The 26785-nt window shown below is 37.1% G+C and overlaps 1 protein-coding gene across 1 annotated transcript; it reads right to left on the minus strand.

Moving 5' to 3' along the window:
- Positions 1–3386: 3386 nt before the first annotated feature.
- LOC133868503 (uncharacterized) lies at positions 3387–7460 on the minus strand. Its single transcript, XM_062305417.1, has 5 exons — positions 7074–7460; positions 5417–6987; positions 4279–4689; positions 3943–4175; positions 3387–3839 (listed from the first exon to the last, which is right to left on the minus strand). The coding sequence occupies exons 1-5, from the start codon at positions 7157–7159 to the stop codon at positions 3582–3584; spliced, it is 2559 nt and encodes an 852-aa protein (XP_062161401.1). The 5' UTR covers positions 7160–7460; the 3' UTR covers positions 3387–3581.
- Positions 7461–26785: the final 19325 nt, after the last annotated feature.

A 26785-nucleotide genomic window follows, 5' to 3' on the forward strand; every position in this document is an offset into this window, starting at 1 on the left:
TTCACTGTTTTCAAAAACAAAAACTGAAAACCATTTTCTGTTGTTTTTTTGTTAAAAAAGCGTTTGGCAAACTGTTTCTGAAAACAATTTTAAAAACATAAAACAGTGGTTAAGGTGTTTGGACAACTGTTTTCAAAACAGTTTCTACTTGCAAAGAAATCAAACCAAGCAATAAAAGATAAGTCTATTTTTTTCTAACTTGGTCCCTATGAGTCTATGACTCCAATATTTAATAATAAAACTACAAATTTTCTACCTCATATCATACTCCAAACATTTGATAAGGAAGCTTTAAGTGCAGATACATAATTTACATGGTAGGAGATTACAATATCTCACATACAACTTGATGAATCAGACCGTAGAGGTCATGCCAAAACACAGAATAAAACTTCATGTCGCATAAATGTCTCTTATTTGGATGCCATCGTCCAGAAACATTAACTTGTCCATCGTAGGGATTCACCATCTTCAACGTGTAGGTCAACTCCAACATCAACCATATTTTCACCCCCTATATCTCCATTATGTAGCTTCTCATCACCATCCAATATGTTATCAATTGTCTACGGTTCTTCATCTTCCTTATCATGCTTTTCATAAGGTATCTAACCGATCAATTTCATCACAATTTCCTGAATATAGCACAACACAATTTTTCCAGGCCTTCACAACATCTAATAGTCAAAAAACAATAATAAAAATCAGTCCACTTCTAAAAATTAGAAGGATAACTTTCTATAAATATCAATACTTAAAGAGATCCCAAAACACACGGGAAAACAATTCAATCCAATCATTGTTTCAAAATTCAGTATGGTATCATAGTTATACGACTAGACGTCCTCTATTTTCTTCATCTGTTTCATTGAGGTTTTTCTTCAAACACCTTCCCTACCCTTTCTCATGTCAACTACAGATTCTACAACCTCAAGTCCAACTTCCACAATGTCCCGTCCCCATCTTCCTCCTATAAATACATCCAATTTCTTCAAACTAACAAAAAATAAATACCGTCTCAAGAACATGATGAACGTCTAATGATCCAAATGCGATAGTCAAGGAATAATTTGTAATGAGCAGTGGTCTTACTAACCCAAAGAAATGGAACAATGTAATAATCCCCATGAGACCCAGTACCCAATTACCAACAAACTATCCCATAAATTCGAAGAATTAGATTTCTCACCTACAAAACCTATTAAACGAAACGACAAAGAAAAAAAGAAAAGAAAGACACTGGTAGGTACCGAAAGGCAGTGACGGAAGGGAAATCACAAGTAGTGGACCTCACCTCCAGCAATTGTCCAACAATTTCTCTGTGGCTATTCCCTCTTTCGGCAATTGCTTGGCTCTGGAGCACCTCGACATCTCTGCCAACAAGTTCTCAGGGGACGTTGCCGGCGCCCTCTCCTTGTGCGACCACCGCCCCTTCTTGAACATCTCCAGCAACCGGTTCCCGTTCCGGCGCTCCCGATGGAGAATATGCGCCACCTCTACCTCGCTGAAAACGGATTCCAGGGCGAAATTCCCCCTAGGAAGAGCTATGTTTATTGGGTCGATTCCCGCGAGTTTGCACAATTGTTCTTAGCTGGTCTTGCTGGATTTGAGCTTCAATTACCTCATCATTCCCACGAATCGAACCCCAATCAACGCTTCTTCCCTCATTACTGTGCACTTAAAATAAGGCGCGTTTAGTTGTTCCGCAAACATACAAATGAAAACTGTTTTTGAAAACAAGTTAGACTTGTTTTCAATTTTCGTGTTTTTCAGTGTTTTTGTTTTGGTTGTTTTTGTTTTCAAAACAAGTAGCCAAACGCTTAGCTACAGTAATAAAACCTGTTTTGCTGTTTTCAAAACAGCAACCATACATGCTCCTAATTTTGACGAAATATGTCCATAATATTATTGTTACGTGTCAATTTTCAATTAAAAAATAAATAAAAATTGAAACATAATAAAAAAAACTAAAAAAAAAAAAGTAAAAAAACTAAACTAAAAAAAAACTTTTTTTATTTATTTTATTTATTTTTTATTTTTTATTTTTAAAAAAAGGGAATGAGGTGGCCTGCGAGCATAAGTATCCATCAAGTGTCCATTAAAAAATGAGGTGACTTTTAAAATCACTATTTGATCAAAATCATTATTTGATCAATCACACGCCAAATAATAATCTTAAAAGCCACCTCATTTTTTTATAAATACTTAATGTACACGTAGAATTATTCGTTTGGATATGATTGAAAAGGTCTTATGACGGTCATGTCCTTATTCGTACCACGCTTAACCGCCTTAATTGGTGGTCTCGTTTCTAGGTCTTTGTGCCAAGAATCAATATGGTTGCATCATATTTTTTTTTTTAATTTCTGTTTTTTCTAGTATTTCTTGTTGGGTTGCTAAATCTTAATTTGTTATTCTTATGCTCCGTTTGTTTCGGCGTAAAATGATTTCTGGAAAATGATTTCGATATTTTACAGTGTTTGGTAGGGGAGAAAATAATGGTCAACGAAAATCATTTTCGGTTTGACCCTAAAAGCTTATTTAATTTTTGGAAAATGATTTACGGTTTTAAAAACCGTAAATCATTTTCCGAAATTATACTCTTCGTCATTGCATGCACGTTTGATATCCGATTGCCAGAATTCGGCAATAGTCGATCGTCGGAATCCAAGTGGCACCGGAATCCGGCAACATCTGGCCGCCGGAATCCGGCGACATCCGGCCATGGTAAGAAACCGGCCGAATTTTGCCAAAATGGCCGGAATCCAGCCGGATATGACCGAATCTGGCCAAACAAGTTTGTCGGAATTCGGCAACGGCGACCGGATGTTGCCGGATTCCGGCGACAGTTGCATTTTCATTTTTCGTAATTTTTGTGCGAATCAAACGCCGAAAAATATTTTTGAGAAATTGATTTTTTTTTAAAATGATTTCGTCGAAAATATTTTACGACAGAAACCATTTTACGTCGAAACAAACGGAGCATTAGTTACTTTTTTTATTTCTAAAAATATCTTTAAAGCCCATATTTTTATCATGTCAAAACTAGTATTTATTTGGTTTATCAGTTTTAAAACATGCAATTTAAAAAAATAACGATTTTATGACGTAATTAATGAAATTGCAAATAAGCATTTAGTTAAATCGTAATTCGACCTTTAAAATTGTATGTTTTTAAAAACACGCATTTATGTTTGCAATTTGAAATCATTGAAAAATCTATATTTTTATACTCCATTTTTTTAAACGCATTCTTAGACAAGACACTTCTTTGCAATTTTGTTTAAAAACGACCCAAGGCCATCTTCTGCAGCTTTTTGTCATCAACAACAAACAAGAGTAATACAAAATTCATATATATATATATATATATATTAGGAGCAAAATAAGAAAGAGATCCGAGTAATGTATAAACCTTCCCTATTGAATCAGCATTCAGCAGTACACAAGTGTGTATACAAGGTTGTATAATTTATTTACCAAGAAAGTCTAGTCCAATGCTACTTTCTTTTTCTGTTGCTATAACTCTGTAACCAAGATGTTTCTGTACAGCTCAAAAGAAATGTCGGCGGCAGTAGTTGTCAACATGGAAAGAGAAGAAAAGAGGGTTCCACGTGAATCTTTCTGTGAATAAAGTTAATCTGCCCTAATTTTACACGACACCAGACTAATTGGTCAGTGGTTAATCTCGACATATTTAGCACTCTTGAAACCAGTTTCAGTTCAACCTGAGCAAAGAGTAGGGAACTGTCCGGTAGATGATCATTTTGTTGATGCTTTTGAAACCTCTTTATCATGCAATTTCCGCTTCTCAATATGTCCCTAAGTTTTTTCTCCTTCTGCAGGACATGAATTGGAAGGGTTAACATCTTGAAATATAAACCAAAAGTAGTACTTCAAACAACCAATCATCTAAAAATTTAGAAATTAAGCAAATTAAACCTTCTGAAGATCAGCTCGAATGTCCATCAGGAACCCCAAATCTGCATCATTTTGGAGACTGACACGATTTTGCCAAGGGCCATTGAGGATCACATTCCCTTCATCTTTATCAGCACGAAGAAATACCCAAAACACCCGCATTGATTCCTCAATGATTTTTGCTATCATGCAACTTGAAACTGCATCTTCCTGATCCTCATCCCTTCTTACCTTCTTATCCTTCAAGCAGTCATCTGGCAATGCAAATATATATATGCTTAAAAAATTATATGAAGTGCAAGGTGCTCAAATGACATATATAACACAACCCTTTATTGTCCATCTTAATTTATTTACCTCTAATGGCTGGAACTTGAAGGAGGTAACGAAGAACACATCGATTATTGACATAGTTTTGCACTCTGGGGCCTTGAAATGCTTCGTTTTCCACAAATCTTTGCACCAGAACTTGAAACAGTTGAAATTCACCGGCAACTTGATTGTACCAATGAAAACCTTGAGAGTCGTATTCCTGCAGTTCTTGGGCTTTCGCATACTGCCAACGGAGTATTTCCCAAGAAAGGCAAACCTGTCCTACATAAACCAATTCCAAGTCCCTTCGCAATTCTCCAATGAATTTCTGCATTGGGTCAGCCATGACCCTTCGTGCTTTACGTGACCATATGTTATGTGGAAGAGACTTAGCAGCTGAAGCTGAAGGTTTCTGCATTGAAATTGATTTAACTGGGTCCTTCAGCTGGAGAAATCCTACAGATGATCAGAAAGCAAATTAATATGTAAAGTTATTCAAAACAAACAGTAATGAATCATAAGAAGATATTTGCTTTCGTTTTCTCTATCGAATAATTTATTTGAAAATTGTCTGATGTCTCGCTCAAAAATTAATGACTTTGAAAGGCTTATTCTGTGTTGGATACTCTTAGAACCACTAGATGTGGAGGTGGGTTATAGAGCCATTACTAATATTCTACTAATATCTTTAAAGCATTGGTAGACCATCAAAACTCTTTGGATATGGACCTGCCACTAGCTGTGGGTGGCCTTCTGTATTTGAGGAGTGGGATGGGACAAGAATGACTCATATGAGTTGCTTTAAATGCACTTTAAAATTGTCTGATGTCTCGCTCAAGAATTAATGTTAGATCGAAGAAATCATGAAATCAGACGAGATTTTTTTATTATTATCATCAAACCTATCAGATTTTTGTGGTATGAAATTGTAATCATTAAGAAACAAAACAAAACAAAACAAATGCAGTAGACTCCAACCAATGTGTTCATCAACATTGCAAATTGAAAGTCTCAGACGCGCCATTAACACAAACAAAGTTCAACCCCAGATTTTCTTTTATTTTATTTATTTATTTATTTATTTTTATCTGTGCGTTCAACTCCAGATTTGGTTTTGTGCACTAATGCTTCAAACATGCCCAGAAATCAAAGTAGATGAGAGATGGGCTAGACGGAAACTCACCAATTGCATGCATGGTCTGGCTGTTCAGCATATCCAGTTTTCGCATTTTTTCTGCGTAGCTTTTGTAAACCTTTTGGACCTCTTCCATTCGATCTTTGAACTCGAACTTTTCATCAATCTTCAGTGGCTTTAGGCGTTGAACGATTGCTGGAGACTCTGGCTCTTCTTCTTCTTCTTCTAAAATAGTAGGAAGTCCCCCAGCTCTCGCATTTCTCAGTTCCATCTTCAGCTGTTCTATTACATCCCGGTGCTCCCATAGGAAATCCAAGTCATCTTGGTAATCAGAACTTGATTCGGGTGGTTTCTTCTGCAAGTCAGTTCCTTCAGATTCTTCCAAAACAATTTCGGGTTCTAAATATTCTTGGACTAAATCTTCTACTTCACGTTTGCTCTTAACTTTGCCAGACAAAGCTTTCGCTTCCAAGCTGCTTAAATTCTGCAAATGGGGTTCTAATTCTATATATTCTTCATCAGAATCATCTGACTGATCTTTCGCGCCAGTTTCTTCAGGACCCGAAAGACTTTCACAATCTGAAAGTTCTTTAACATTCTCAAAACTTGGAATTTCTTGTACTTCTTCACCACCATTGCCCAAAAGGGCTTCAGATTCCATTTGTTCACCGACTTTTTTACAAGCCAAAAACTTACGGGTAATTGAATCAATTATGTGATCACTATCCGACAACTCTCCGCTTGAACAAATTGACTCCGGTTCTAAACAAAACTGTAGTGAGCAAACTTCTGAAACCGATTCAGCCTCATCCACAGAATCATCCTTACCCAGACAATTTACTTCTGAGCCAATTATCTCTCCCTCCTCGGAAATCCCGTCTTCAGTGAATGTGTTCGGTTCTGCTTTCTCTAAAGCCTGTCCAATACCAAAGCTTGCAACAGAGTCCTCTGTTTTTAGTTGACCAACACCCTCTTCTTCTGAATTAAACGTTTCACAATCCTTGTCGGCAAAAATGAGAATTTGATCGTTGCAAACAGTATGATCATTCGAACCCGCATACAATTCTTGAACGCTGAAACTCACGGCTTTTGGTCCTTCCAAAAATCCGCCAATACCTTTCCCCGACAAAAACTCGTACTTCCTATCTTCAGTGAATATGTTCTGTTCTTCTTTCTCTAAAGCCTTTCCAATACCAAAGCTTTCAACAGAGTCCCCTGTTTTCAGTTGACCAACAGCCTCTTCTTCTGAATTAAGCGTTTCACAATCCTTGCCGGCAAAAATCCCAGAAAGGAGAATTTGATCGTTGCAAACAGTATAATCATTCGAACCCGCATACAATTCTTGGATGCTGAAACTCGTGGCTTTTGGTCCTTCCAAGAATCCACCAATATCTTTCCCAGACAAAAACTCATACTTACTAAAGCTGGCAGCCGTAGCGGACCTAAAATTTTCTCTTTCTCCGTAGCTTTTATTGCCATTTTTACTATTCCGTAAGCTAAAACCAACCTCTTCTTCTCTGAAACCATCAATATCCGAATCCCTTGAACCAGTTTGATCGTCTGGTCGGAAAGGAATGACACAACAACCATAGTCGCTTTTCGAACCATTTGCCTGAGATCTGAGAAAAGAAGAAAAAATCTGAGTTTTAATTGATTAAAATGCTTGAAAAAAATAACAACACACAACACAAAAATGTATGCGTACCTGAATATGAATCTGATCATTAATCCAAAAACATAGAGCACATAGTTGCAGACAGAAACCCATACAGAACCCATAACGCTCGTCATGGTCCCGTACACAAATTCATTTAGAAAAAGCTAGGTATCGAAATCAAAATGGGCTTTGAGCGTAAGCAAGTTTTTGGTACCCATCATTTCAATCAACCTCGAAGTTTTTTTCTCAATTCTAAGCAAAGTTGGAGTGTGACATGGGCACGGAATTTCTCAATCGATATTCACTGGGGACAGTGGACGCTCCACTAGCAGATAGCGAAATTTGTGGGGAGTGAAAGAACCATGCCATTCTTTGAGATCAAGCGGGCGCGATTGTAGGTAGAGAGAGGTAAGAAAATTCTGCAGAGAAAGAAAGCAACGCGTGGCGAATATATTATTACGTATATCTAATGTAAATATCGGAGATTCTTTGTGGGGAAGCTTTTGACGTGTGGGGGTATAGATGGGAGTTCTCCATCGCGATTTTGGGAATACTTACTTTGAAACTGACACGTTTCAGGGCTTAGACTCGGGAGTCAAAGTATGCTGAGGTGGAAACTTTGGTCGGTTTATGTGCATTAAGGACACTTTGGTCGGTTTATGTGCATTAAGGACCCTTTTGTTGTTCCATCTATAAAAATCAAATAAAAAATGATTTTTTTTTGTTCCTTTTCTTTAGTTTAAGAGATCAAAATTACCAATATTACTCTTTTTTTCTATATTCTTTTTCTTTTCTTTTTTTTTTAAACATTTTTCTCCTTTTTTTTTTTTTTTTTTAAGGAAACATTTTTCTCCTTGGGAGTTGGGGCTTGGACTTGGTCGGTAGTGTTCGGATTAGATGCATATCAATATTATGCACCACCGAAAGGATAAAGTTTTCTCTTAAATTGTTGTAGAAATTTTTTCTTATCGAGTATGTTAAATTAATGTGTCACATGATTAAAAAAATTCTATTAATTCTATTAAAAATACATATAAAAATCACGTACTTTAAATTAATAGACTAAACATTTTTTGAAAAATAATTCATTCCAATTCAAATAAGAACTTTCTTCGAAACAAAAACTTAATAGAGGAGGTGCGAACAAGTGTAAATTTATATGGCACTTGTAAATCCCGTGTATTAGATGATTGGATGGTAGACATTTTAGGAAACATAAAGAGCATACGTGGCAAATATAGTATAATTGCAAACAAAAATCGATTGTTGTAGATGTTGGGCAAGTTCAACCTGTCTTTATATTTGTTTTTTCGTGAATCATAGTGTCAATCTTAAATAGGGTAATTGATATTTTTTCTTTTTCATTTAATAAAGGGACAAGGAAAACATAAAAAAACTAAGCGGGATAATAAAATCCAAACAAAAAAAAAGACAATACAGAGACAGAAACACGAATAATAGGCAATGATTCCAAAAGAGTAATCGATTGTGTTAAGAAGTACTGCACAATACTAAAAATATATTAAATCTTGTTATGTATGTGAACATGTTAACATTGGGGTGTTCTTTTAATTCCATGTAATATGATGATATTAGAGATTAAGATCTGTTATTGGGGCTTTCCATTCAATTATCACATGATTCATGTATGTATGCGGATTTGCTTTATGTACAAATCAATCATCTTGGCCGGCGGTCGACGGTTCAAGTCATTTTCAGGCTATTATATCATGATCAAAATTATAGCCCAAGAATCATAACAATTAAGAAATATAAATTACCCATTACGGCAAGCTTGTCACGGGAAATAGACAGGGGGGGATGAAATAATGAGATGAAAGATAATCCACATCAATAAGCGTATATTTTAGCCTCTCTTTTTAAGAAATAATTAAGAAATATAAAGATGGTCCATTTATTTCGACAATTTATTGAAGGAGATTTGTCTATTTTAACCTCTCTTTTTTATACGCCAGGTGTCTAGTAACTCCAACCATCTTGTTCAAAGCACATACAGACAACCCACTCGGCCAAGTGTCATTTCCATTCCCTGAAATGCGGCAATAAACGCGGTGCATGAAGTCTCAATTACATAAAAGCCCTCGTCGAGGTCGACGCCAAGTCTACCTCACGTGTAACCTTCCCTTCGCCTTGTCAATTACGTGTGACGACCCGCGAGCCTTACGGGAAAGGAGTCAACGTGAGATGCGAGTTGTTCCGTGCCATGCTCGTTGACTAGTTACCCAATGGAGGGGCAGAACCACCCCTCATGCCACACCTTAACCAGTTGGGTGGTGATGAACCATCGTCACTGTAGTGCCCCGCATAAAATATTAATAATTTATAAAATCTAAAATAAATAAGAATTAATTAAATTTATATCACCAAAATTCTTCATGTACATATGATTTTATATTTTGCAAATCAGTCATGTATGAGCCACTTCGTAATTTCGAATAAACCTTTATCATGAACGTTCGATGGTTACCCTAATTGATGTCACCCTTATCCGTATCATTTTAGAAAACATTCGAACACTCTTGACATACGTTCGACTTGTAATTTTCGCAAACGTTCGAAGTACATCACTAACGTTCAATCGTGTCTGGAGGATAAAAATCCTATTCATCCAATCATATCCACTTATCCCCCCTATAATTAATAATGCTTCTCCCTACGTCCTCCATGCAATTTGAAACAAAAAGGGTGTTTTGTATTACACTTTGAATGATTACAATGAGACAAAGCTCTCAGTATAAATACAGGTTTGTAAGTTGAGAAGAAAAGGAAAAATAAACAATAATCACAATGAAGAATATTAGCCTTAGTATATTCGGAAATGACCCTCCTTAATATCAGTATAGTTGCCTTGTATGAAAGCATGCAGCTAGCCCTGTGCTTTCCTTTCCTTTCCTTGTGGATGTGATCCGGTACGTGGACTTTCCTTATAGTAGTGGCATGAGACATTATTTCCTTCCTTTTATACATGCAGCAGGATTTGTTGTTTCCATATTGTCTGCAACATGATTTGCTGCAGACTTGTCTCAATTGCTAGCTAGAAATGAGGAGACAGGGATCATATCCTTAACAACCCCTCTCAAGTTGATGGGGAGTGAAACAACCATCAACTTGCCACGAAGGAGGAGGAATCGGGCCTTGGCCAGGCCCTTGGTGAAAATGTTTGAAGGTTGAAACTGAGTAGGGATGTAACGAGCAAATAGATCTCTGTTGAATATCTTTTCCCGAACGAAGTGGTAATCCACTTCGATGTGTTTGGTACGCGCATGGAACACAAGATTAGAGGAGAGAGAGAGGGCGTCAAGATTATCAACCCACAGACAGGGAGGATGGAAGAGAGGGACCTTGAGCTCTTGAAACAGCATCCGAAGCTAGTACATCTCAGCAACAGTAAGGGCCATGGAGCGATATTCAGCTTCCGTGCTAGATTTTGCAACCACAGGCTGCTTCTTGGCAGCCCAAGAGATGAGACATGGGCCAAGATAAATCCCATAACTAGTCGTGGATCGTCGGTCATCAGGGCACCCCGCCCAATCCGAGTCACAGTACCCATTGAGCTGCAATGATCCACGAGTGTAACTAAGGTCGAACTCCACTGTGCCCTTCAAGTAGTGGAGCACACGCTTAGCAGCTATCATGTGAACAGTGTTAGGCGAGTGAAGGAATTGGCATAATTGGTTGACACTGTAAGCTATATCCGAACGGGTAAGGGTGCAGTATTGCAAGGCCCCTACGATATGTCTGTACTCGGAGGGATCACTGAGAGGATCCCCATTGATAAGCGTTGAATGTTGCACATTCAAGCCCCATAACTTATATATGTTAATTCCTTAGCGTTGTTATTTGTTTGATTTTGTGTTATTTTATTGTTTTCAGATTGTAAATAAAGATGCAATTAATTCTATTGATTTTGGACTTAAAGCACACTTTGAGAAAACCTAGAAGATATTGGTAGGCTTAACCAATCATAATAGAAGACCTAAATGATGTGGTTAAGTTTAATCAAATCAAGTGAATGATTAAATCAGAAATTTTCTACTAAGAGTCAAAATCGGAATGGATTCAAATTTGGATTCTGCACATATTACAGTGTTTTGATCATAACTTTTGGCTTAGATATCGGATTGCAATAAAATTGGTGGCGTTGGAAAGCTAATAAAAAATGAAACAAATATGTCAGAAATATATTTTCCCTAACTCAGATTTTTACTATGCAAAAATCTCCCCGAAATAAAAGACCGCAATTCTGGACGAATTTGGAATCCTTTTCCTACTTGAATTGAAGTTTCAATCTCATACTTGGACAAGAAGACTCAAAAGACGATTTTTATGGAATTCCAAGAGCTTCTAGGCCTTTTCTAATTCCTATAAATAGACCCCTAAGCTTCAAGAGAATGGGTGCTTGTGCTTGTGCTTAGCTTTAGACAGAAAATTCTTCTTGGAAGCTTGACAAGTTGAAGAAGAGAAGAACATGGCAGAAAGCCATCCCAGCACCACGATGAGCGGCTAAATTCTTACAAGGGTGTTGATGTAGCCCTTTCCAAGTAACAATGGTTTAATTGTATTTTAATTTGGTATTTTCAATATGCATGATGGTTGTATAACTATGAGAATTGATCTTAATGTTTATATTCAATCATTGTGAATTTCTTATCTTGTCTTAGAATGTCTTTTATATTGATTGAACTCAATCCTTCGTATTTTCTGTGATATGTGAATGATTGTTATACAACGGTTTTAATTGACATATGATTAAGAGGGTTAGATAGACCATGCATAAGGAAGACGGATTGTACTACACCATAGTTTAGTGTAATTTAGGTAGACAGTTCGTACAAACCGAATATGGGTTATACTTTTCCATTGATTGTGTGTATCCTATTAAAGACGAAGCTAATCCATGCCTAGGGAAGACGGGTCGTACCGCATCTTAGTGGTTAGGTGGACGGTCCGTGCCAACCGAATATGGATTATACTTATTCTTTAGAGGTAATTTATTGACTACTCGAGTGAGACGAGCCCTATATCATGCATAGTAAGAATTTTCCTTGTTAATTTATAATTGACCATTGTTATGCGGTGAATGGTGAAATCAATCCCCTATTCTTTATCTCATCCCTACTCTATTTATTTTTATGTCTTTTACTTTAATGTATTTATATTTAGAAAACAGAATCAAACATTTTTTAAATTAAGTTATATTTAATCTCGAAAAGCTTGATAATAATACATACGCAGTCCTTGAGGTTCGACACCCTCAACATAGCCCTATCCTACAAAGATTTGTACTATTGCGAGTGATAATTTTATTATTGATATATTTTGGTAAACAAAATACCACATCAATTTTTGGCGCCGTTGCCAGAGACTGCAAACAGTTATGTTATTAAGTTTTAAAGATTGAATTTAACTTGATTCTTTTCTGTTTTTATTTTTATTTTTATTTTTTAATTTTGGTTTCTTTATTTTTATTTTTTGTTTTCAATCGTTGTTTTTATTTTTATTTTTTTGTCAAATAACTCATGGGGAAGAGAGGAAGGAGGAGCAAATTGAGGCCTCACAAGCTCTATATCGGGTAAAAGGCGAGGAAGTGAGCACTGAGGCTCCTTTATCATCCACTCTTATCCTCGAGACGCCATATGAACCCCGAGCCCCTATTGCTTGTGATTTACCAAGAGGTAGGAGAGTAGTTTGTTAGGGATATTAGAATAGCAAAAAGAGACCATCAAGGTAGAAAACTTCCTTGTGTATTCTCCTCACCCTATTCCAGTTCATGATTCTCTTCCGGATGAGAAACTGTTTGAGAATACTCAGAGGGATCTACCTCGATATGCGGGCATTCGAAATTACCTTTCTGTGGGTAAAATTTACTCTCTTTGGTCCAAGCGAATAAAAGATTGGTGCTTTAAATTTAAACTTAAGGGTCAAAGAGCACTGAGCGCATTAAGGATGTGGATTCCGTTGGCTTGGTGGATCCCACATATTTTGACTAAATGAGTCAGCATCATAGGTTCGAGTACATGCCTTGTACGCTTGAGTCCTCTATCAAGCCATGGTACATGATCTCCTTCCAAGTTTATCTTCTCCATTGTTACTTCATTCTTAGTTTATATTTTTATAATAATGTGTTGCACTTGACTAGTATTTGGTTGGAGTATCACTCTTTTTTTCAGGATTTGTGTTTTTGCAAACAAGTTTGGGGGTATGATATGCCCCGCTTCTGCTCATTCAAGTATTCCTATCCTCTTATTGTTATGCTCATTTCTATACACACATTGGGGACAATGCGTGATTCAAGTTTGAGGGTATGGAAGAACGAAACACCGTCCAATATTTTGCTATGTTATTCTTGAGCATGTTGTTGATTTTGAATTCTGATTCGTATTTCATTGGTGAGCTTAACATGATAAACACATGATCACTTGACTAGGGAATTAAGAAGTTTTGTTATTTTCATTGACAACATGAGATATTACTTGTTTCAATTTGATTCTCACAAGTACATTAGCACGTAGTCTGTGGGGTATGAAATTTGAAATCAGTTATGTCTGTTATCAATATCTTGGATGCAGTTAGGTAACTTATTGGAGGAATAACCTTGGCATATATATATATAAAAAAAAATAAAAAAAAAATAAAAAAAAAATAAAAAGAAAGAAAAAAAAAAAAGAAAAAAAAAAAAGAAAAAAAGAAAGAGAATAATATTGATCATTTTGAGCTTTTCACTGAGTAACCGGATCTCTTGCCTCATTAAGCATTGAGTATTCGCGTCAAAAAGTGAAAGTTTTATTTGATTGATAAAATTGCTAAGTTTAGTTTTGTAGCCTTTTTTACCCGAGTTAATAAGTTTTTATGGTGTTTTACACGCAGTGCCCTAAAACCATCTGGTTTGGGAGTCATTGACCTAACACTCGTTACATGGGTCAATTAGAAATCTTAAGGGAGCTAAGCATTGCACAGCCTGCATATATATAATAATAATAATAATAATAATAATAATAATAATAATAATAATAAATATAAATGCCTTGGTTGTTTTATTTAATGGGGAGTCTAGCGAATTTTGAGTGTTGAACCATTCATGATTGAGACTAATTTTGAAACCTCATGACTACGTGTTAAGTTCACTTTATACTAGTTGAATTTCGTGATATCTCATAATGCCATGTTAGTAACTTAATTTTTAATTCCCTAAAATTGTGAAGATAGAGTTTATTTTGTTAAGCTTGCTAATGAATGAGAACCATTATTTTTATGATGCTACATTCTTGAGGATAACATGGTTGAAACAATGTTTGTGGGTATCATTCCTGACAAACCCTCACGAGGCTTCACTCGTCCACTAGGGAGTCCTAGGGGTTTAAAAGGCTTGTTTCATACACTAAATGCAATCGTACATCCCACGAAATAAGAATTTATCTTGCTGTTTTTCAGTTTTATTTTTTGTTTTGTATTGCTAAGGGACTGGCAATATGTAAGTTTGGGGGTGTAATAAGCGTTGAATGTTGCACGTTCAAGCCCCATAACTTATATATGTTAATTCCTTAGCATTGTTATTTGTTTGATTTTGTGTTGTTTTATTGTTTTCAGGTTGTAAATAAAGATGCAATTAATTCTATTGATTTTGGGCTTAAAGCATACTTTGAGAAGACTTAGAAGATATTGGTAAGCTTAACCAATCATAATAGAAGACCTATATAATGTGGTTAAGTTTAATCAAATCAAGTGAATGATTAAATCGGAATTTTTCTACTAAGAGTCAAAATCGGATTGGATTCAAATTTGGATTATGCACATGTTATAGTGTTTTGATCATAACTTTTGGCTCAGATATTGGATTGCAATAAAATTGGTGGCGTTGGAAAGCTAATAAAAAATGTCAAATATGTCAGAAATAGATTTTCCCTAACTCAGATTTTTACTATGTAAAAATCGCACTGCAATAAAAGACCGCAATTATGGACGAATTTAGAATCTTTTTCCTACTTGGACAAGAAGACTCAAGAGACGATTTTTCTAGAATTACAAGAGCTTTTAGGCCTCTTCTAATTCCTATAAATAGACCCCTAAGCTTCAAGAGAATGGGTGCTTGTGCTTGTGCTTGTGCTTAGCTTTAGATAGAAAATTCTTCTTGAAGGCTTGACAAGTTGGAGAGGAGAAGAACATGGCAGGAGACCATCCCAGCACCATGATGAGCGGTTAAATTCTTACAAGGGTGTTGATGTAGCCCTTTCCAAGTAACAATGGTTTAATTGTATTTTAATTTGATATTTTCAATATGCATGATGATTGTATAACTGTGAGAATTGATATTAATGTTCATATTCAATCATTATGAATTTCTTATCTTGTCTTAGAAGGTCTTTTATATTGATTGAATTCAATCCTTCATATTTTCTGTGATATGTGAATGATTGTTATACAACGGTTTTAATTGACATATGATTAAGAGGGTTAGATAGACCATGCCTAAGGAAGACGGATTGTACTACACCCTAGTTTAATGTAATTTAGGTAGACAGTTCGTACCAACCGAAGATGAGTTATACTTTTCCATTGATTGTGTGTATCCTATTAAAGACGTAGCTAATACATGCCTAGGGAAGACGGGTCGTACCGCATCTTAGTGGTTAGGTGGACGATCCGTGCCAACCAAAGATGGATTATACTTATTCTTTAGAGGTAATTTCTTGACTACTCGAGTGAGACGAGCCCTATATCATGCATAGTAAGAATTTTTCTTGTTAATTTATAATTGACAATTGTTATGCGGTGAGTGGTGAAATCAATCTCCTATTCTTTATCTCATCCCTACTCTATTTATTTTTATGTCTTTAACTTTCATGTATTTATATTTAGAAAACAGAATCAAACATCTTTTAAATTAAGTTATATTTAATCTCGAAAAGCTTGATAACAATACATACGCAGTTCTTGAGGTTCGACACCCTTAACATAGTCCTATCCTACAAGGATTCGTACTATTACGAGTGGTAATTTTATTATTGATATATTTTGGTAAACAAAAGACCACATCACCCATCAAACTGTGAGGGTTTGCCAGTGGTAGAGCATGGGGTGGAGGCCGGTTTAGCTCCCTCCATGTGTGTCCTGTAAAGCAGATCAGTGATATACTTACTTTGGTTAAGATACAGGGCATGTGGCAGCCGGGTAGCTTGGATGCTGAGGAAATAGGACAAAGCCCCTAGGTCCTTGACTGCAAAGTCCCGTTGTAAGTGATGAATAAGCCCTGAAACTACAGAAGGAGAGTTACTGGACACAAGAATGTCATCCATATATATAAGAACAAAAACATGAACTGAATGCTGATGAAACATAAAGAGAGAAGTATCCACGATAGAGCTGGTGAAGCCAAGTTCAAGTAAAGCTTGAGAGAGTCTCAGGAACCAAGCCCGAGGGGCCTGCTTCAAGCCATAGATAGACTTATGAAGGAGACAGACATGACCAGGATAGTTGGGGGTCCTCAAACCCTTTAGGTTGTTCCATTAGGACCTCTTCCTCAAGGTGGCCGTGGAGGAAAGCATTGGAAATATCAAGCTACCTGATAACCTAGTTGAAGTGAACAACAAGAGCTAAGACCAGTCTAATGGTAGCTGGTTTAATAACGGGGCTAAAAGTTTCATGGAAATCGACCCCTGCCTCTTGATCAAACCCCTTGGCAATGAGTCTTGCCTTGTATCGATCTAAGGTGCCATCAGCCTTCTGTTTTATCTTAAAAGCCCATTTGTTTTAGACTACTTTCTGGTAAGCAGGCCGGGGACAGAGTATCCATGTATGATTAGACATGAGGGCATTGTATTCGGCTTACATAGCTTCAAGCCAACACAGGTTCTTCACAGCCTGGTGGTATGTACGAGGCTCAGCAGGAAGTGTGATGGTAGTGAGGGCTAAAAGGGGATATTTGGAGGAGGAGTACAACTTATAATCAGGAAAGAGTTTGGGACGGAGGGAGTTTGTTTGAGCTTTAGTAAGCATGCGAAGAGGAGAGGGAGCGAGTGCAGGAGAGATGTCAGGGGACGGGGCAAGCGCTGTAGAGGGTGAAGGTGGGGCGGCCACAGGGTTAAGGGAAGGTAGAGGACTCAGTGGGGGACTTAAGGCAAAGTTAATGTCAGGGGATGGTTCAGAGGCGGTAGAGAGATCAAGGGCTGTAAAGGGTGAAGGTGGGGCTGCCACAGGGTCCAAGGAACTAGGAAGATTGGAAGCTGATGAGTGTGGAGGCAGGAGAGCCGGGTAGGGAGCAGAGGTAGGAGCAGGAGGCTGCAAAGTAGAACTAGTATTAGAATAAGGTGTAATGGAAAGAGAGGGAGTGGAAATACCTTGGGGAATGGAGATGGCAATACCAGGGGGAGAGCTCGCTGCAAGAGGAGAGGAAGCAGGTCTTTCACCGGCGAGAAATTGGAGTTCATCAAATATCACATGCTTAGAGACATATACCCGATTGGTAGAAAGGTCATGGCAGCGATATCTTTTTTGGGTGCTGTTATAACCAATGAAGATGCACTTGGTGCTGCGGAAGGCTAATTTATGAGGGGTATAAGGGTGAAGCAGAGGGTAACAAGCACAACCGAAAGTTTTGAGGATGGAGTAATCTGGTTGTTTGTGGAAGAAGGTGAGGTAGGGTGACTGATGGTGTAAAATTGGGGTAGGCAGTTTGTTGATGAGGTAGGTGGCTGTGAGAAAGGAGTCAACCCAATAATGGGGAGCAAGGTGAGATTGGGCCAGGAGAGTTAAGGCAGTTTCTGTGATATGTCGGTGCTTCCTTTCAGAGATACCATTTTGTTCAGAGGTATATGGACAGGTAAGTCGGTGTAGGATGCCATGAGTGGCGGTGAAGGTTTTGAATGCAGCTGAGACATATTCTCCTCCATTATCGGTTTGCAGTTGAAAATAGAGGAGGAAAACAGGTTTTCAACAAGGTTTTTAAACTTGACAAAGCATGGGAGGACATCAGATTTGTTTCTTAATGGATACAACCATGTAAATCGCGAGTGGTCATCAATGAAGATGACATAATATTTACATCCTCCAAGAGATAAAATGGGAGATGTCCACACATCCGAGTGAATCAACTCAAGAGGATGTGTGGAAATCCGGTGAGAATCAGAGAAGGATAATTTTTTGCTCTTCGCAATTTGGCAAGAATCACACAATTTAATTAATTTTGGAAGGATCATTACAAGGAAGTAAAGACTGCTGTAAAAGCTTATTCAAGATAGACATAGATGGGTGGCCAAGGCGTGAGTGCCAGATATTGGGAGGTGCTGAAACTCCAAGGAAGGCATGAAAGTGAGAGAGGAAGGCAGTAGATGACAGGAAGGCTGCTTTGGACTTGACTTGGGGAGACTAGAGTTGTTGGAGATAGATCGGGTAAAGACCAGCTTCACTCGGCCCTTGCAGGAGGATCTCCTTGGTCTGCATGTCCTTGATGGTAAAATGAGTAGCAGTTAGTATAAAATAGCAATGATTGTCTCTACAAAATTTCTGTATGGAGAGTAAATTGGCAGAGGATTTAGGGCAATGTAAAACTTTATGTAGATAGAATTGAGATGAAGGGGTAGAGAGAAATGAAGAACCAATGTTGGTGATTTGCAAACCTTCTCCATTCCCGACTGTCACACTGTCCCTGCCTTGGTAAGGTTAATGCAGAGAGAGCTTCTCAAGGTCCGAGGTAACCTGGTTATTGGCACCACTATCCAGATACCATGCTTGTTTAGCCTCTGAATTGTCTGGAGTGTAGGCAGCTATGGCAGCCAATTGAGAAGGTGGGTGGCGGCCTTGGAATGCAAAGTCCATTCGGTGATAGTAGTGCAAGGCTTGATGGCTGGTTTTTCCACAAATTTGAAAAGGCGGCCTGCTGCTGTTAGAAGGAAATTGGGTAGAGGGTTGAGGAGGTTTGCCATATTGAGGAGTTGCAGGCTGTCTGGGCTGAGGAGGACCTGAATTGTTTGCAGGGGCAGAAGAATATTGTGGTCAATGGAATGGTCTAGGAGTTTGTTTGCCATACTATGATGGGTGCCTGGCATATTGTGGAGGACGATATTTCTTGTGGAAGGATTGAGGCTTCTGCTTATCAATGTGAGATGCAAACTGACCCCCATCAGGTTGGAGAGGCTTATGATGTGCTTCAAAGAGTTGTTCATAATTGAGCAACTAAATTTGAAAGTCTTCAAAGGGAACAACTGCATCACGGTTACCATAGCTGAATGTGGTAACAAAGGTATGGTAGGAGGGATTGAGACCTCCAATGACATAAGAGATCAAGTCTTCATCGTCAACTCCTTTGCCAATGGCAGCAAGTTGACGGCCATATTTTTGGCTATGAGGAGATAATCAGTGCAGGACTTGGATCCTTGGCTAATTGTCTGCAATTGACGCCTGAGGTTGGTGATTCGGGTACGAAATCTCTTGGCAAGGTGTGCCCAAACCTGTTGGGCAGTGGTGAGTCCGTAAACCATGGACAATACTTTCTCAAAGAGAGTGGCATTGAGCCAGGCCAGTAAAAACTTGTCCTTCTTCTGCCATACCAGAAAGTCTGGATTAATGGAAGTGGGCTTGCCCTCTGCATCAACAGTGTATTTGAAGGGACAAGTTTCTAAGCCATCAACAATGCCTAAAAGGCCATGTGTGCTCAGGGCAGGAGCAAATTAAGTAGTCCAACTCATGTAGTTTGGACCCTCAAGTTTGGTTGTCACCAACGAAGTAATGTTTGGGGCAACAAAAGGAGATGCAAAAACTACTGATGAGCTTGCGGAAGCCATTGAAACAATGGAAGGGAAAAATGGATCGAAATGGGTGTTAGCCGATATTGGCTCTGATACCAAGTTTGAAACAAAGGGTGTTTTGTATTACACTTTGAATGATTACAATGAGACAAAACTCTCAGTATAAATACAGGTTTGTAAGTTGAGAAGAAAAGGAAAAATAAACAATAATCACAATGAAGAATATCAGCCTTAGTATATTCGGAAATGACCCTCCTTGATGTCAGTATAGTTGTCTAGTATGGAAGCATGCAACTAGCCCTGCACTTTCCTTTCCTTGTGGATGTGATCTAGTATGTGGACTTTCCTTATAGTAGTGGCATGAGATATTATTTCCTTCCTCTTATACATGCAACAAGATTTACTGTTTCCATATTGTCTGCAACATGATTTGCTGCAAACTTGTCTCGATTGCTAGCTGGAAATGAGGAGACAGGGATCATATCTTTAACACATGCACCATTTCCCTCCCAAGCAGCCTACCTCTTGATAGTTATGGAGGTGGTTCAACCATCAAATTATCATTTTTTGAAGGTGATTTGATTCCGTCCTATAATTTTTTGAAGGCTGAGTAGTGGTTTAGGCCTCCCTCCTTTTTGTTAAAAAAATAATTTTTATAATTTAGGTAGTTCAAATAAAAAAATTCACATTCATTTCACCTATAACATTTTTCGATATATTTTAATGTCATAGGTTAACTAGAAGTGTAACTTGTGATGCTGTGATAGTTGGAATGGAATAATGGATCAAGTGTCAATTTTTTTTTATTTTTTTGAAGCAATTCAAATTCATTCGGACATAAATTTTCTACAAATTGAGTTGTAGGAGTTTCATACAAATCAGCCTTTAAAAATGATGTGTCATTTAAGAATGTGAGAAGCACATACTTTTTTTTATTAATGCTATTAAAAAAAAAAAAAAACATGTAATTTTCCTATGCTAAGATGTCATGGTTGGACTACACACCATTTGTACGTAGTTGGTTGAACTCTACACTAATTGTACCTATTTTATTTTCCTTCCATTCTGCAAGGGAAAGTTGGTGTAGACAATAAAAAAAATAAAAAATAAAAAATGCTCATGTATAAAAGCACTATAAACGTACACAATACGTATATTTATCAACTGTGAGTTATCACTCATGACATCAATTTATGGTATACATTTTGAAATTTGTACATATCAATTACTCACGTTAAAACAGAATTTGCACAGTTTTTAAGTACTCCAATTTGAGTAAAAAAAATCTTACATCAGACTTTAACGGTTGGCTCAAGTAGTAAGGATTTTGGTTTTTATAGTAATCCTATAAAATTTAAGGTTCGAATCTCCTTTTTAGTGTAAACAAAATCGGAATCCTATTTGAGACGGCTCTTTGTATGAGTCCTTCAAGAGAAGAAAAATATTTACAAACAAGGAGAAGATGGGCTTTACATATTCCTTTCAACATATAAAGCCCAAAGAAATGAAACCTCAAAAACCCATTTCTTCCTTCAGGCTCTCCTCCTTCCTCCGCCTCAATAGGACCCAACCCTCGCACTCCAACTCTTTCAAAACCCTAATTATAACTCTAATTCCAATTAAGAGACCATTCTGCTACTCCCTCATTTTCTTAGGACCTCATCATCATCACAAAGCTCGATAGCTCCAAGATGCAAAACCCATATTTCCCTTTATTGGGGTTATTCCACATAAGTTTTAGAAGAGGTTGGGTAGTCAGTTTATAAGTGTGAAAGAAAGTCTCACCTCATGAGCTAGCTTTGAGGGTTAAGAGATGTCTAAGACCATCCTACACTGGTATCAAAGCCTAAGTTTACCAACAAGTCTCAAGCCCAACAGTTCGGATGAGAAACGGGTTATTTTTGCTTCAAACGGGTTATTTTTGCTTCAATCCAATGCTCGATGTGTGAAGGGGAGATTGTTAGGGTTATCATACATCAGTTGTGGAAGATACTAGGTAGTCATTTTATAGTCAATTGTGTAAAGCTATCTCTTCCAACTTTGTTTTTGCAATTTAAAAATAATGCTTCTCACATATAAAATTGACACATCATTTTTATAAATGGACAAAAGTTTCCTCCAAAATGGTTAGAAGGAACATATATAAAAAATGATTTCGGGTACTACTCAAAATTTGACCCATTTTTTCAGCTTTGAGCAGTACCTGTTAACACATGATTTGCGAACGTTCTCTTCTAAGAATTAAGGAAGACGAACAGCATGATTTGCAGCTTTGAGTTACCTGTTAACCATCAAGGTCGGTCTTTCCACTCATCCGCTGCCTGTGTACACGATAAATGCAGGGCTAAAAATAACGTAGAAGGAGATACTAATCATATTCATACAGTTCAAATATTAGCTGTAGATGAAGGAGATATCCACTGAAGATGTAGCGCTCTGTTGTAATTCAAAATATTCGAATGTCTTGTATGCTGTAACAGTTTTGTAGTTTATCTTTTAGTTTTTCAAGTGTTTGTTATTCATCACTCTTTAAGTGTATATATACACGAGTAATTCAAGCAGCTGGTATTCATTCGAATCCAGCCTTCCAATTCTCTGTTTTTAATTTGTTTTAACTGTACCTACGTTTGATTTACAGCTTTGAAATAGTGCAAATTCCGATAGCCATCACCTTGTCCTGAACTTCCCAAGCTTAACAGGCACTATATTTTTTCCTCTGAACCCACCATTTCTATTGGGCTGGCATCGTCTTTTGTAGCAAACTCTCCCAGGAGGCCAGGATTTATGTACGAAATCAATGCGGGTACCCCAATTCCTCGTAACGATGATAACCCAGACAGGGATTGGCTCCTCCAACTGAACTGGTTCTGCCAAGAGCAGCCTCTGAGAGAGCTGTCACTTCCAGATTCAAGAACAAGTACAATGGGTGAACAGTTTTGTGGTTTGGCGAGAAATCAGGTGATAAAGCTAGCTTGATGGGTCCTATTCATAACAGCATTCTTAGTAGCCTCACCAAAATAGTTTTTTGGTGAGCTAATTTAATGAAAATCCTGAAAAATCACTTTCAGCAGCCTCACCATTTTAACCAAAAAAAATTTGATGACTGAAATTACTAACCAAATTAGATGAGGCATTTTTACTCAATAACCCACTCACCAAATTTTGTTTCACATTTATCTTTCACATGATTAGCACACTTTTTTGCCTTTTTCTCTCATTTTCTTCTCCCATCTCCCATCTCTCACACGATAATGTCCTTATTTCATGGATATGAATGATTTTTTGTAAAAAGATGAGAGAATTTTAATAAAGTGACTCACCAGAATAGAAAATGGTAATTTTTAGTTATTTTGTTAAGTAAAATTTGGTGAGCCTACTAGGAAATGGAGGATGGCTCAAGTTTAAAAGACGTTCTCCACATCCTCTGTTTCGTCGTCCAAAAACAGAGCATGATAGAGGCCATCCCACGTTTTCATATGTTGTCTTCTACGTGTCCTTGAAGAGCAGTCACACTCTCCAAATCATCTGGGTCTCCAAATCAGCATCATGCAGTTATTCGTTTATGTAAATTAAAGTAATGGCCTTGGGCCCTTGCGGTCCTTCTTCTTCTATAACCTGATGGCCATTGATGCATGGGGAAGTAATAGTGTTTGCGCTTTGGCACGTGGAAAAAAACAGGAGCGGGGCTGTTGCTGCAAGGGAATTCGTATTCTTGTATGCCGGAGGCAGCACGTGCGGCGTTCTTAGAGTCATGGTGATGGGAAATGAGATTGCTTAATGATTTTCTGAAGAGCTTCCCTCTCTTCATCAATCATCATCAAATTCAGCCAAAGAGGAGAAGATCGAGGGAGTAGACGGTGCTTTGAGATTACTGTTTTCTTTTTCTTTTCTTTTTTTTCTGTTTACAGGATGGAGGCCGGATCCCAACGAGGAATAGGATGCTCTGCATTCCTAGTTCCATAATTATCACTGCGGGTCTCTGCATCCACATTTAATTCGTAAACGTGGGACTTTAAATAGAGAGCATGATGAAGTTGCTTGGTACTAGCAATACCACGTGATGCTTTATTTATATCCCTCCATTGACTCGCAAGATACTTTGAACCTTGTCTCAATAATTATTTAAGAGAATAAATTGTCTTTCACATTAATTTTTTTGTCCGAATTTTTTTAAATTTTAATAAATAATTATAAAAATTCCAATAATTCCCATACTTATAAATGCACTTACTCAATTTCGTAGTACTAAAAATTACCGTTAAATTTTAAATGGATCATTATTAAATTTGAATTCTATAATAATTTTTACTATCGAGTCAAAAATAGCACACAAGAATATGAGAGTAAGAACACTTACAGTAGAATAACTATTTCTTTCTTTTAGTTAAAGTAGCTAAGCAAAACACTAAAAAAACTGCTCCATCGGATTATGTATATGAAATGCAAGATATAGATTTAGGTTCCATTTGTGGCGTACGCGGCGTGATACTGTACACAGATTCATTCTTTTTTTTATTACTTTCTTATTCTTTACGTACACTTTCTTCTTCCTCTTTTCATTTTTTTTTCTCTCTCCAACGATGCCGTTCGTCGAAGCTCCATCACTGAACACAACCCTTTATCCTCATACCTTTCTGTTTTTGACTTTTTCTTCCCCTTCTTCTTCTTCTTCTTCAATTAACTCTTTTGCTTTGTTATCTCTCTTTGTTCCGGCAAAACACCGGTGTTAAGATGTCCATGGACGGAAACCACAAACACAACCTCGAACTCTTCCAGAATCAAGTTGTCGACATCTTCTCCAAGATTGAAGTTTTGTGAGATTAATTGTAGCCATGGATCTTGTTAACCCGAGAATTCTAGGTCTGAATTTTGCAAAAAAGAAAACTCTGATTGGAGGACGGAAAACACCGGCTCGTGACTGGACGAGTACACTGTACACGGAGACGTCCTCGTGTGAGAATTTCTCGATCATACAAGCGAGATTGGACTCAAAGTCAAAGCTCTTTTGATTCTATTTTATTGTCAATTCCGACTTTGAAACTGTGAAATTCGCATCAAAGAGATATCTTGAAATCTTAGAATATTCAAATTCCAATGCTCTGTTCTCAGTTTGTTCGGCTCCTTCCTCCTCACAATTTCCTTCTTTTTGTAATATCATCTACGAAATGGTGCGCCTTCAACACAAGTAAACTCACAAATGCTTTTTTGCATTTTCATTTACACCTACGAGTTGAGAGTTTTCAGAGATTGAAGCCATGGGTCTGATTGCATCGCTTTGATAATGTGACACATACTCTTAACTCCTACTGGACTTATACTCTAAATCTGCTACTTTTTAACATGATTTTTATAATCACTATTGAATTAAAATTCATTACAAATTTAATAATAATTTTAAAAATTACGAAAATATGAGAATATACGTGTAGGAATGAGAGTGCGCGAAACCTTGGCTATTTAAGAAGGTTTCTTCTTTCAGGAACTCTGATAGCTTGACATTGCTCCTTATTTCTTTGGTTTCTTCTTCTGAAGAACCCCCTTAATCAAGTTACCTCCAAACAAAACTTGGGAGGGATTCATTGAAGCATCTGTTACGTACGACGATCATCTCTGCGTTTGGGGTAATTAAGCACAGTTTCTACAATAAATACACTTGCGTTTTATGATGGGTGTAAATCACTCCGAAAGAAGACCAATGCATCATTTAAACAAATCAATCAATTAAATGGTCTCTAGAATTAATGTTTATAAATATTAAATACAAGTGATTGCTTTTGTTTTCTTTGGAAATAATTTGCAATACGTGTGGATATATGTATTAATTTTCATTCTAATTATTTAATTTTTAGTTAATTTCCATACTTTGTTTTGTATTATTGATCGATTTCTTAATGTTGTGAGTGTATTATTTTTTCAATAGATTTGCTTGATACATAAATATTTTAATTAATTCATGAATTGAAGTGTTATAAGATTATACTCTTTAGTTGAAATATGATGTCAACAATATATTTTGTTTGTATTCCATTGCATTATTTTATTTTACTCTTTAGTTTCTTTATTTTTACAAAGAAATCATAGAGCATTTTAAATAAAATTCAGAAATATGCTATTTAAGTCTTTTGGTGTTGGTACATAAAGATTTGCTAAACTGCATATATTATATATATGCAAATAATTTATCATATATAGTCTAACTTTAAAGAAATTTAGATTGAAAAAAGGTTAGATTATGAATTTATGAAGCAAATTATTTATTTTCAGAATTAAAATCCGAAAAGAAAACTCTTTAAAAACAACCTGTGCATTGCACGGATTACAAGGTAGTTGTGAGAATTGACAATACGCCTGTTATTGCCATTAGGCCCATTACGTTGCCAAGCCAACAAAACTAGCTCAAAAACAGTACAAACAGTGGCCACCAGAACGAATTTAGGTGTCAATACTAATTCTGTTTTTCAAGTCTCTTATACAACAGAGGGAGAGATTGATATCCCCTGTACTATACTTGCTATTGCAGTATGGGATAGCTTTAATAGTGGTACTTCATTTTAAATTAACGGTCTAGTACACTGTAACACTAATAAGAGAGAAGATGTAACTTCTCGCAGGTGGCCAAATTACTCTTTTGTTGTTGCATTGTGAAATAGCTTTAATAGTGTTTATGCATTTTAAATGAACGGTCCAGAACACCACAATATTCAGAGAGAGGATAGGTTACTTACACTGCATGCAAGCCACGGGAGTGGTCGAACCACCATGATAATTGTTGGTACAGTTTCCGGTATGGTGTGAATCTGCACGTTCCTTTGATGTTCTTCACGCTTCTTAGTAACTCTGCAAAACAACAAAACCTAGGGACCCTTCCGGGGGTCCCGCTCCGATGCCTAAGTTAGCTTCTGTGAGAAAATAATGCTCTATGCATAAAATTGAGTCTCAGATTATACCTGCGGTATGAGCCTATTTATAGGCATAGAAGTGGAGTCAAACCTGGATTAG

Source organism: Alnus glutinosa, chromosome 1, assembly GCF_958979055.1.
Source record: "Alnus glutinosa chromosome 1, dhAlnGlut1.1, whole genome shotgun sequence".
Lineage (NCBI taxonomy): Eukaryota > Viridiplantae > Streptophyta > Magnoliopsida > Fagales > Betulaceae > Alnus > Alnus glutinosa.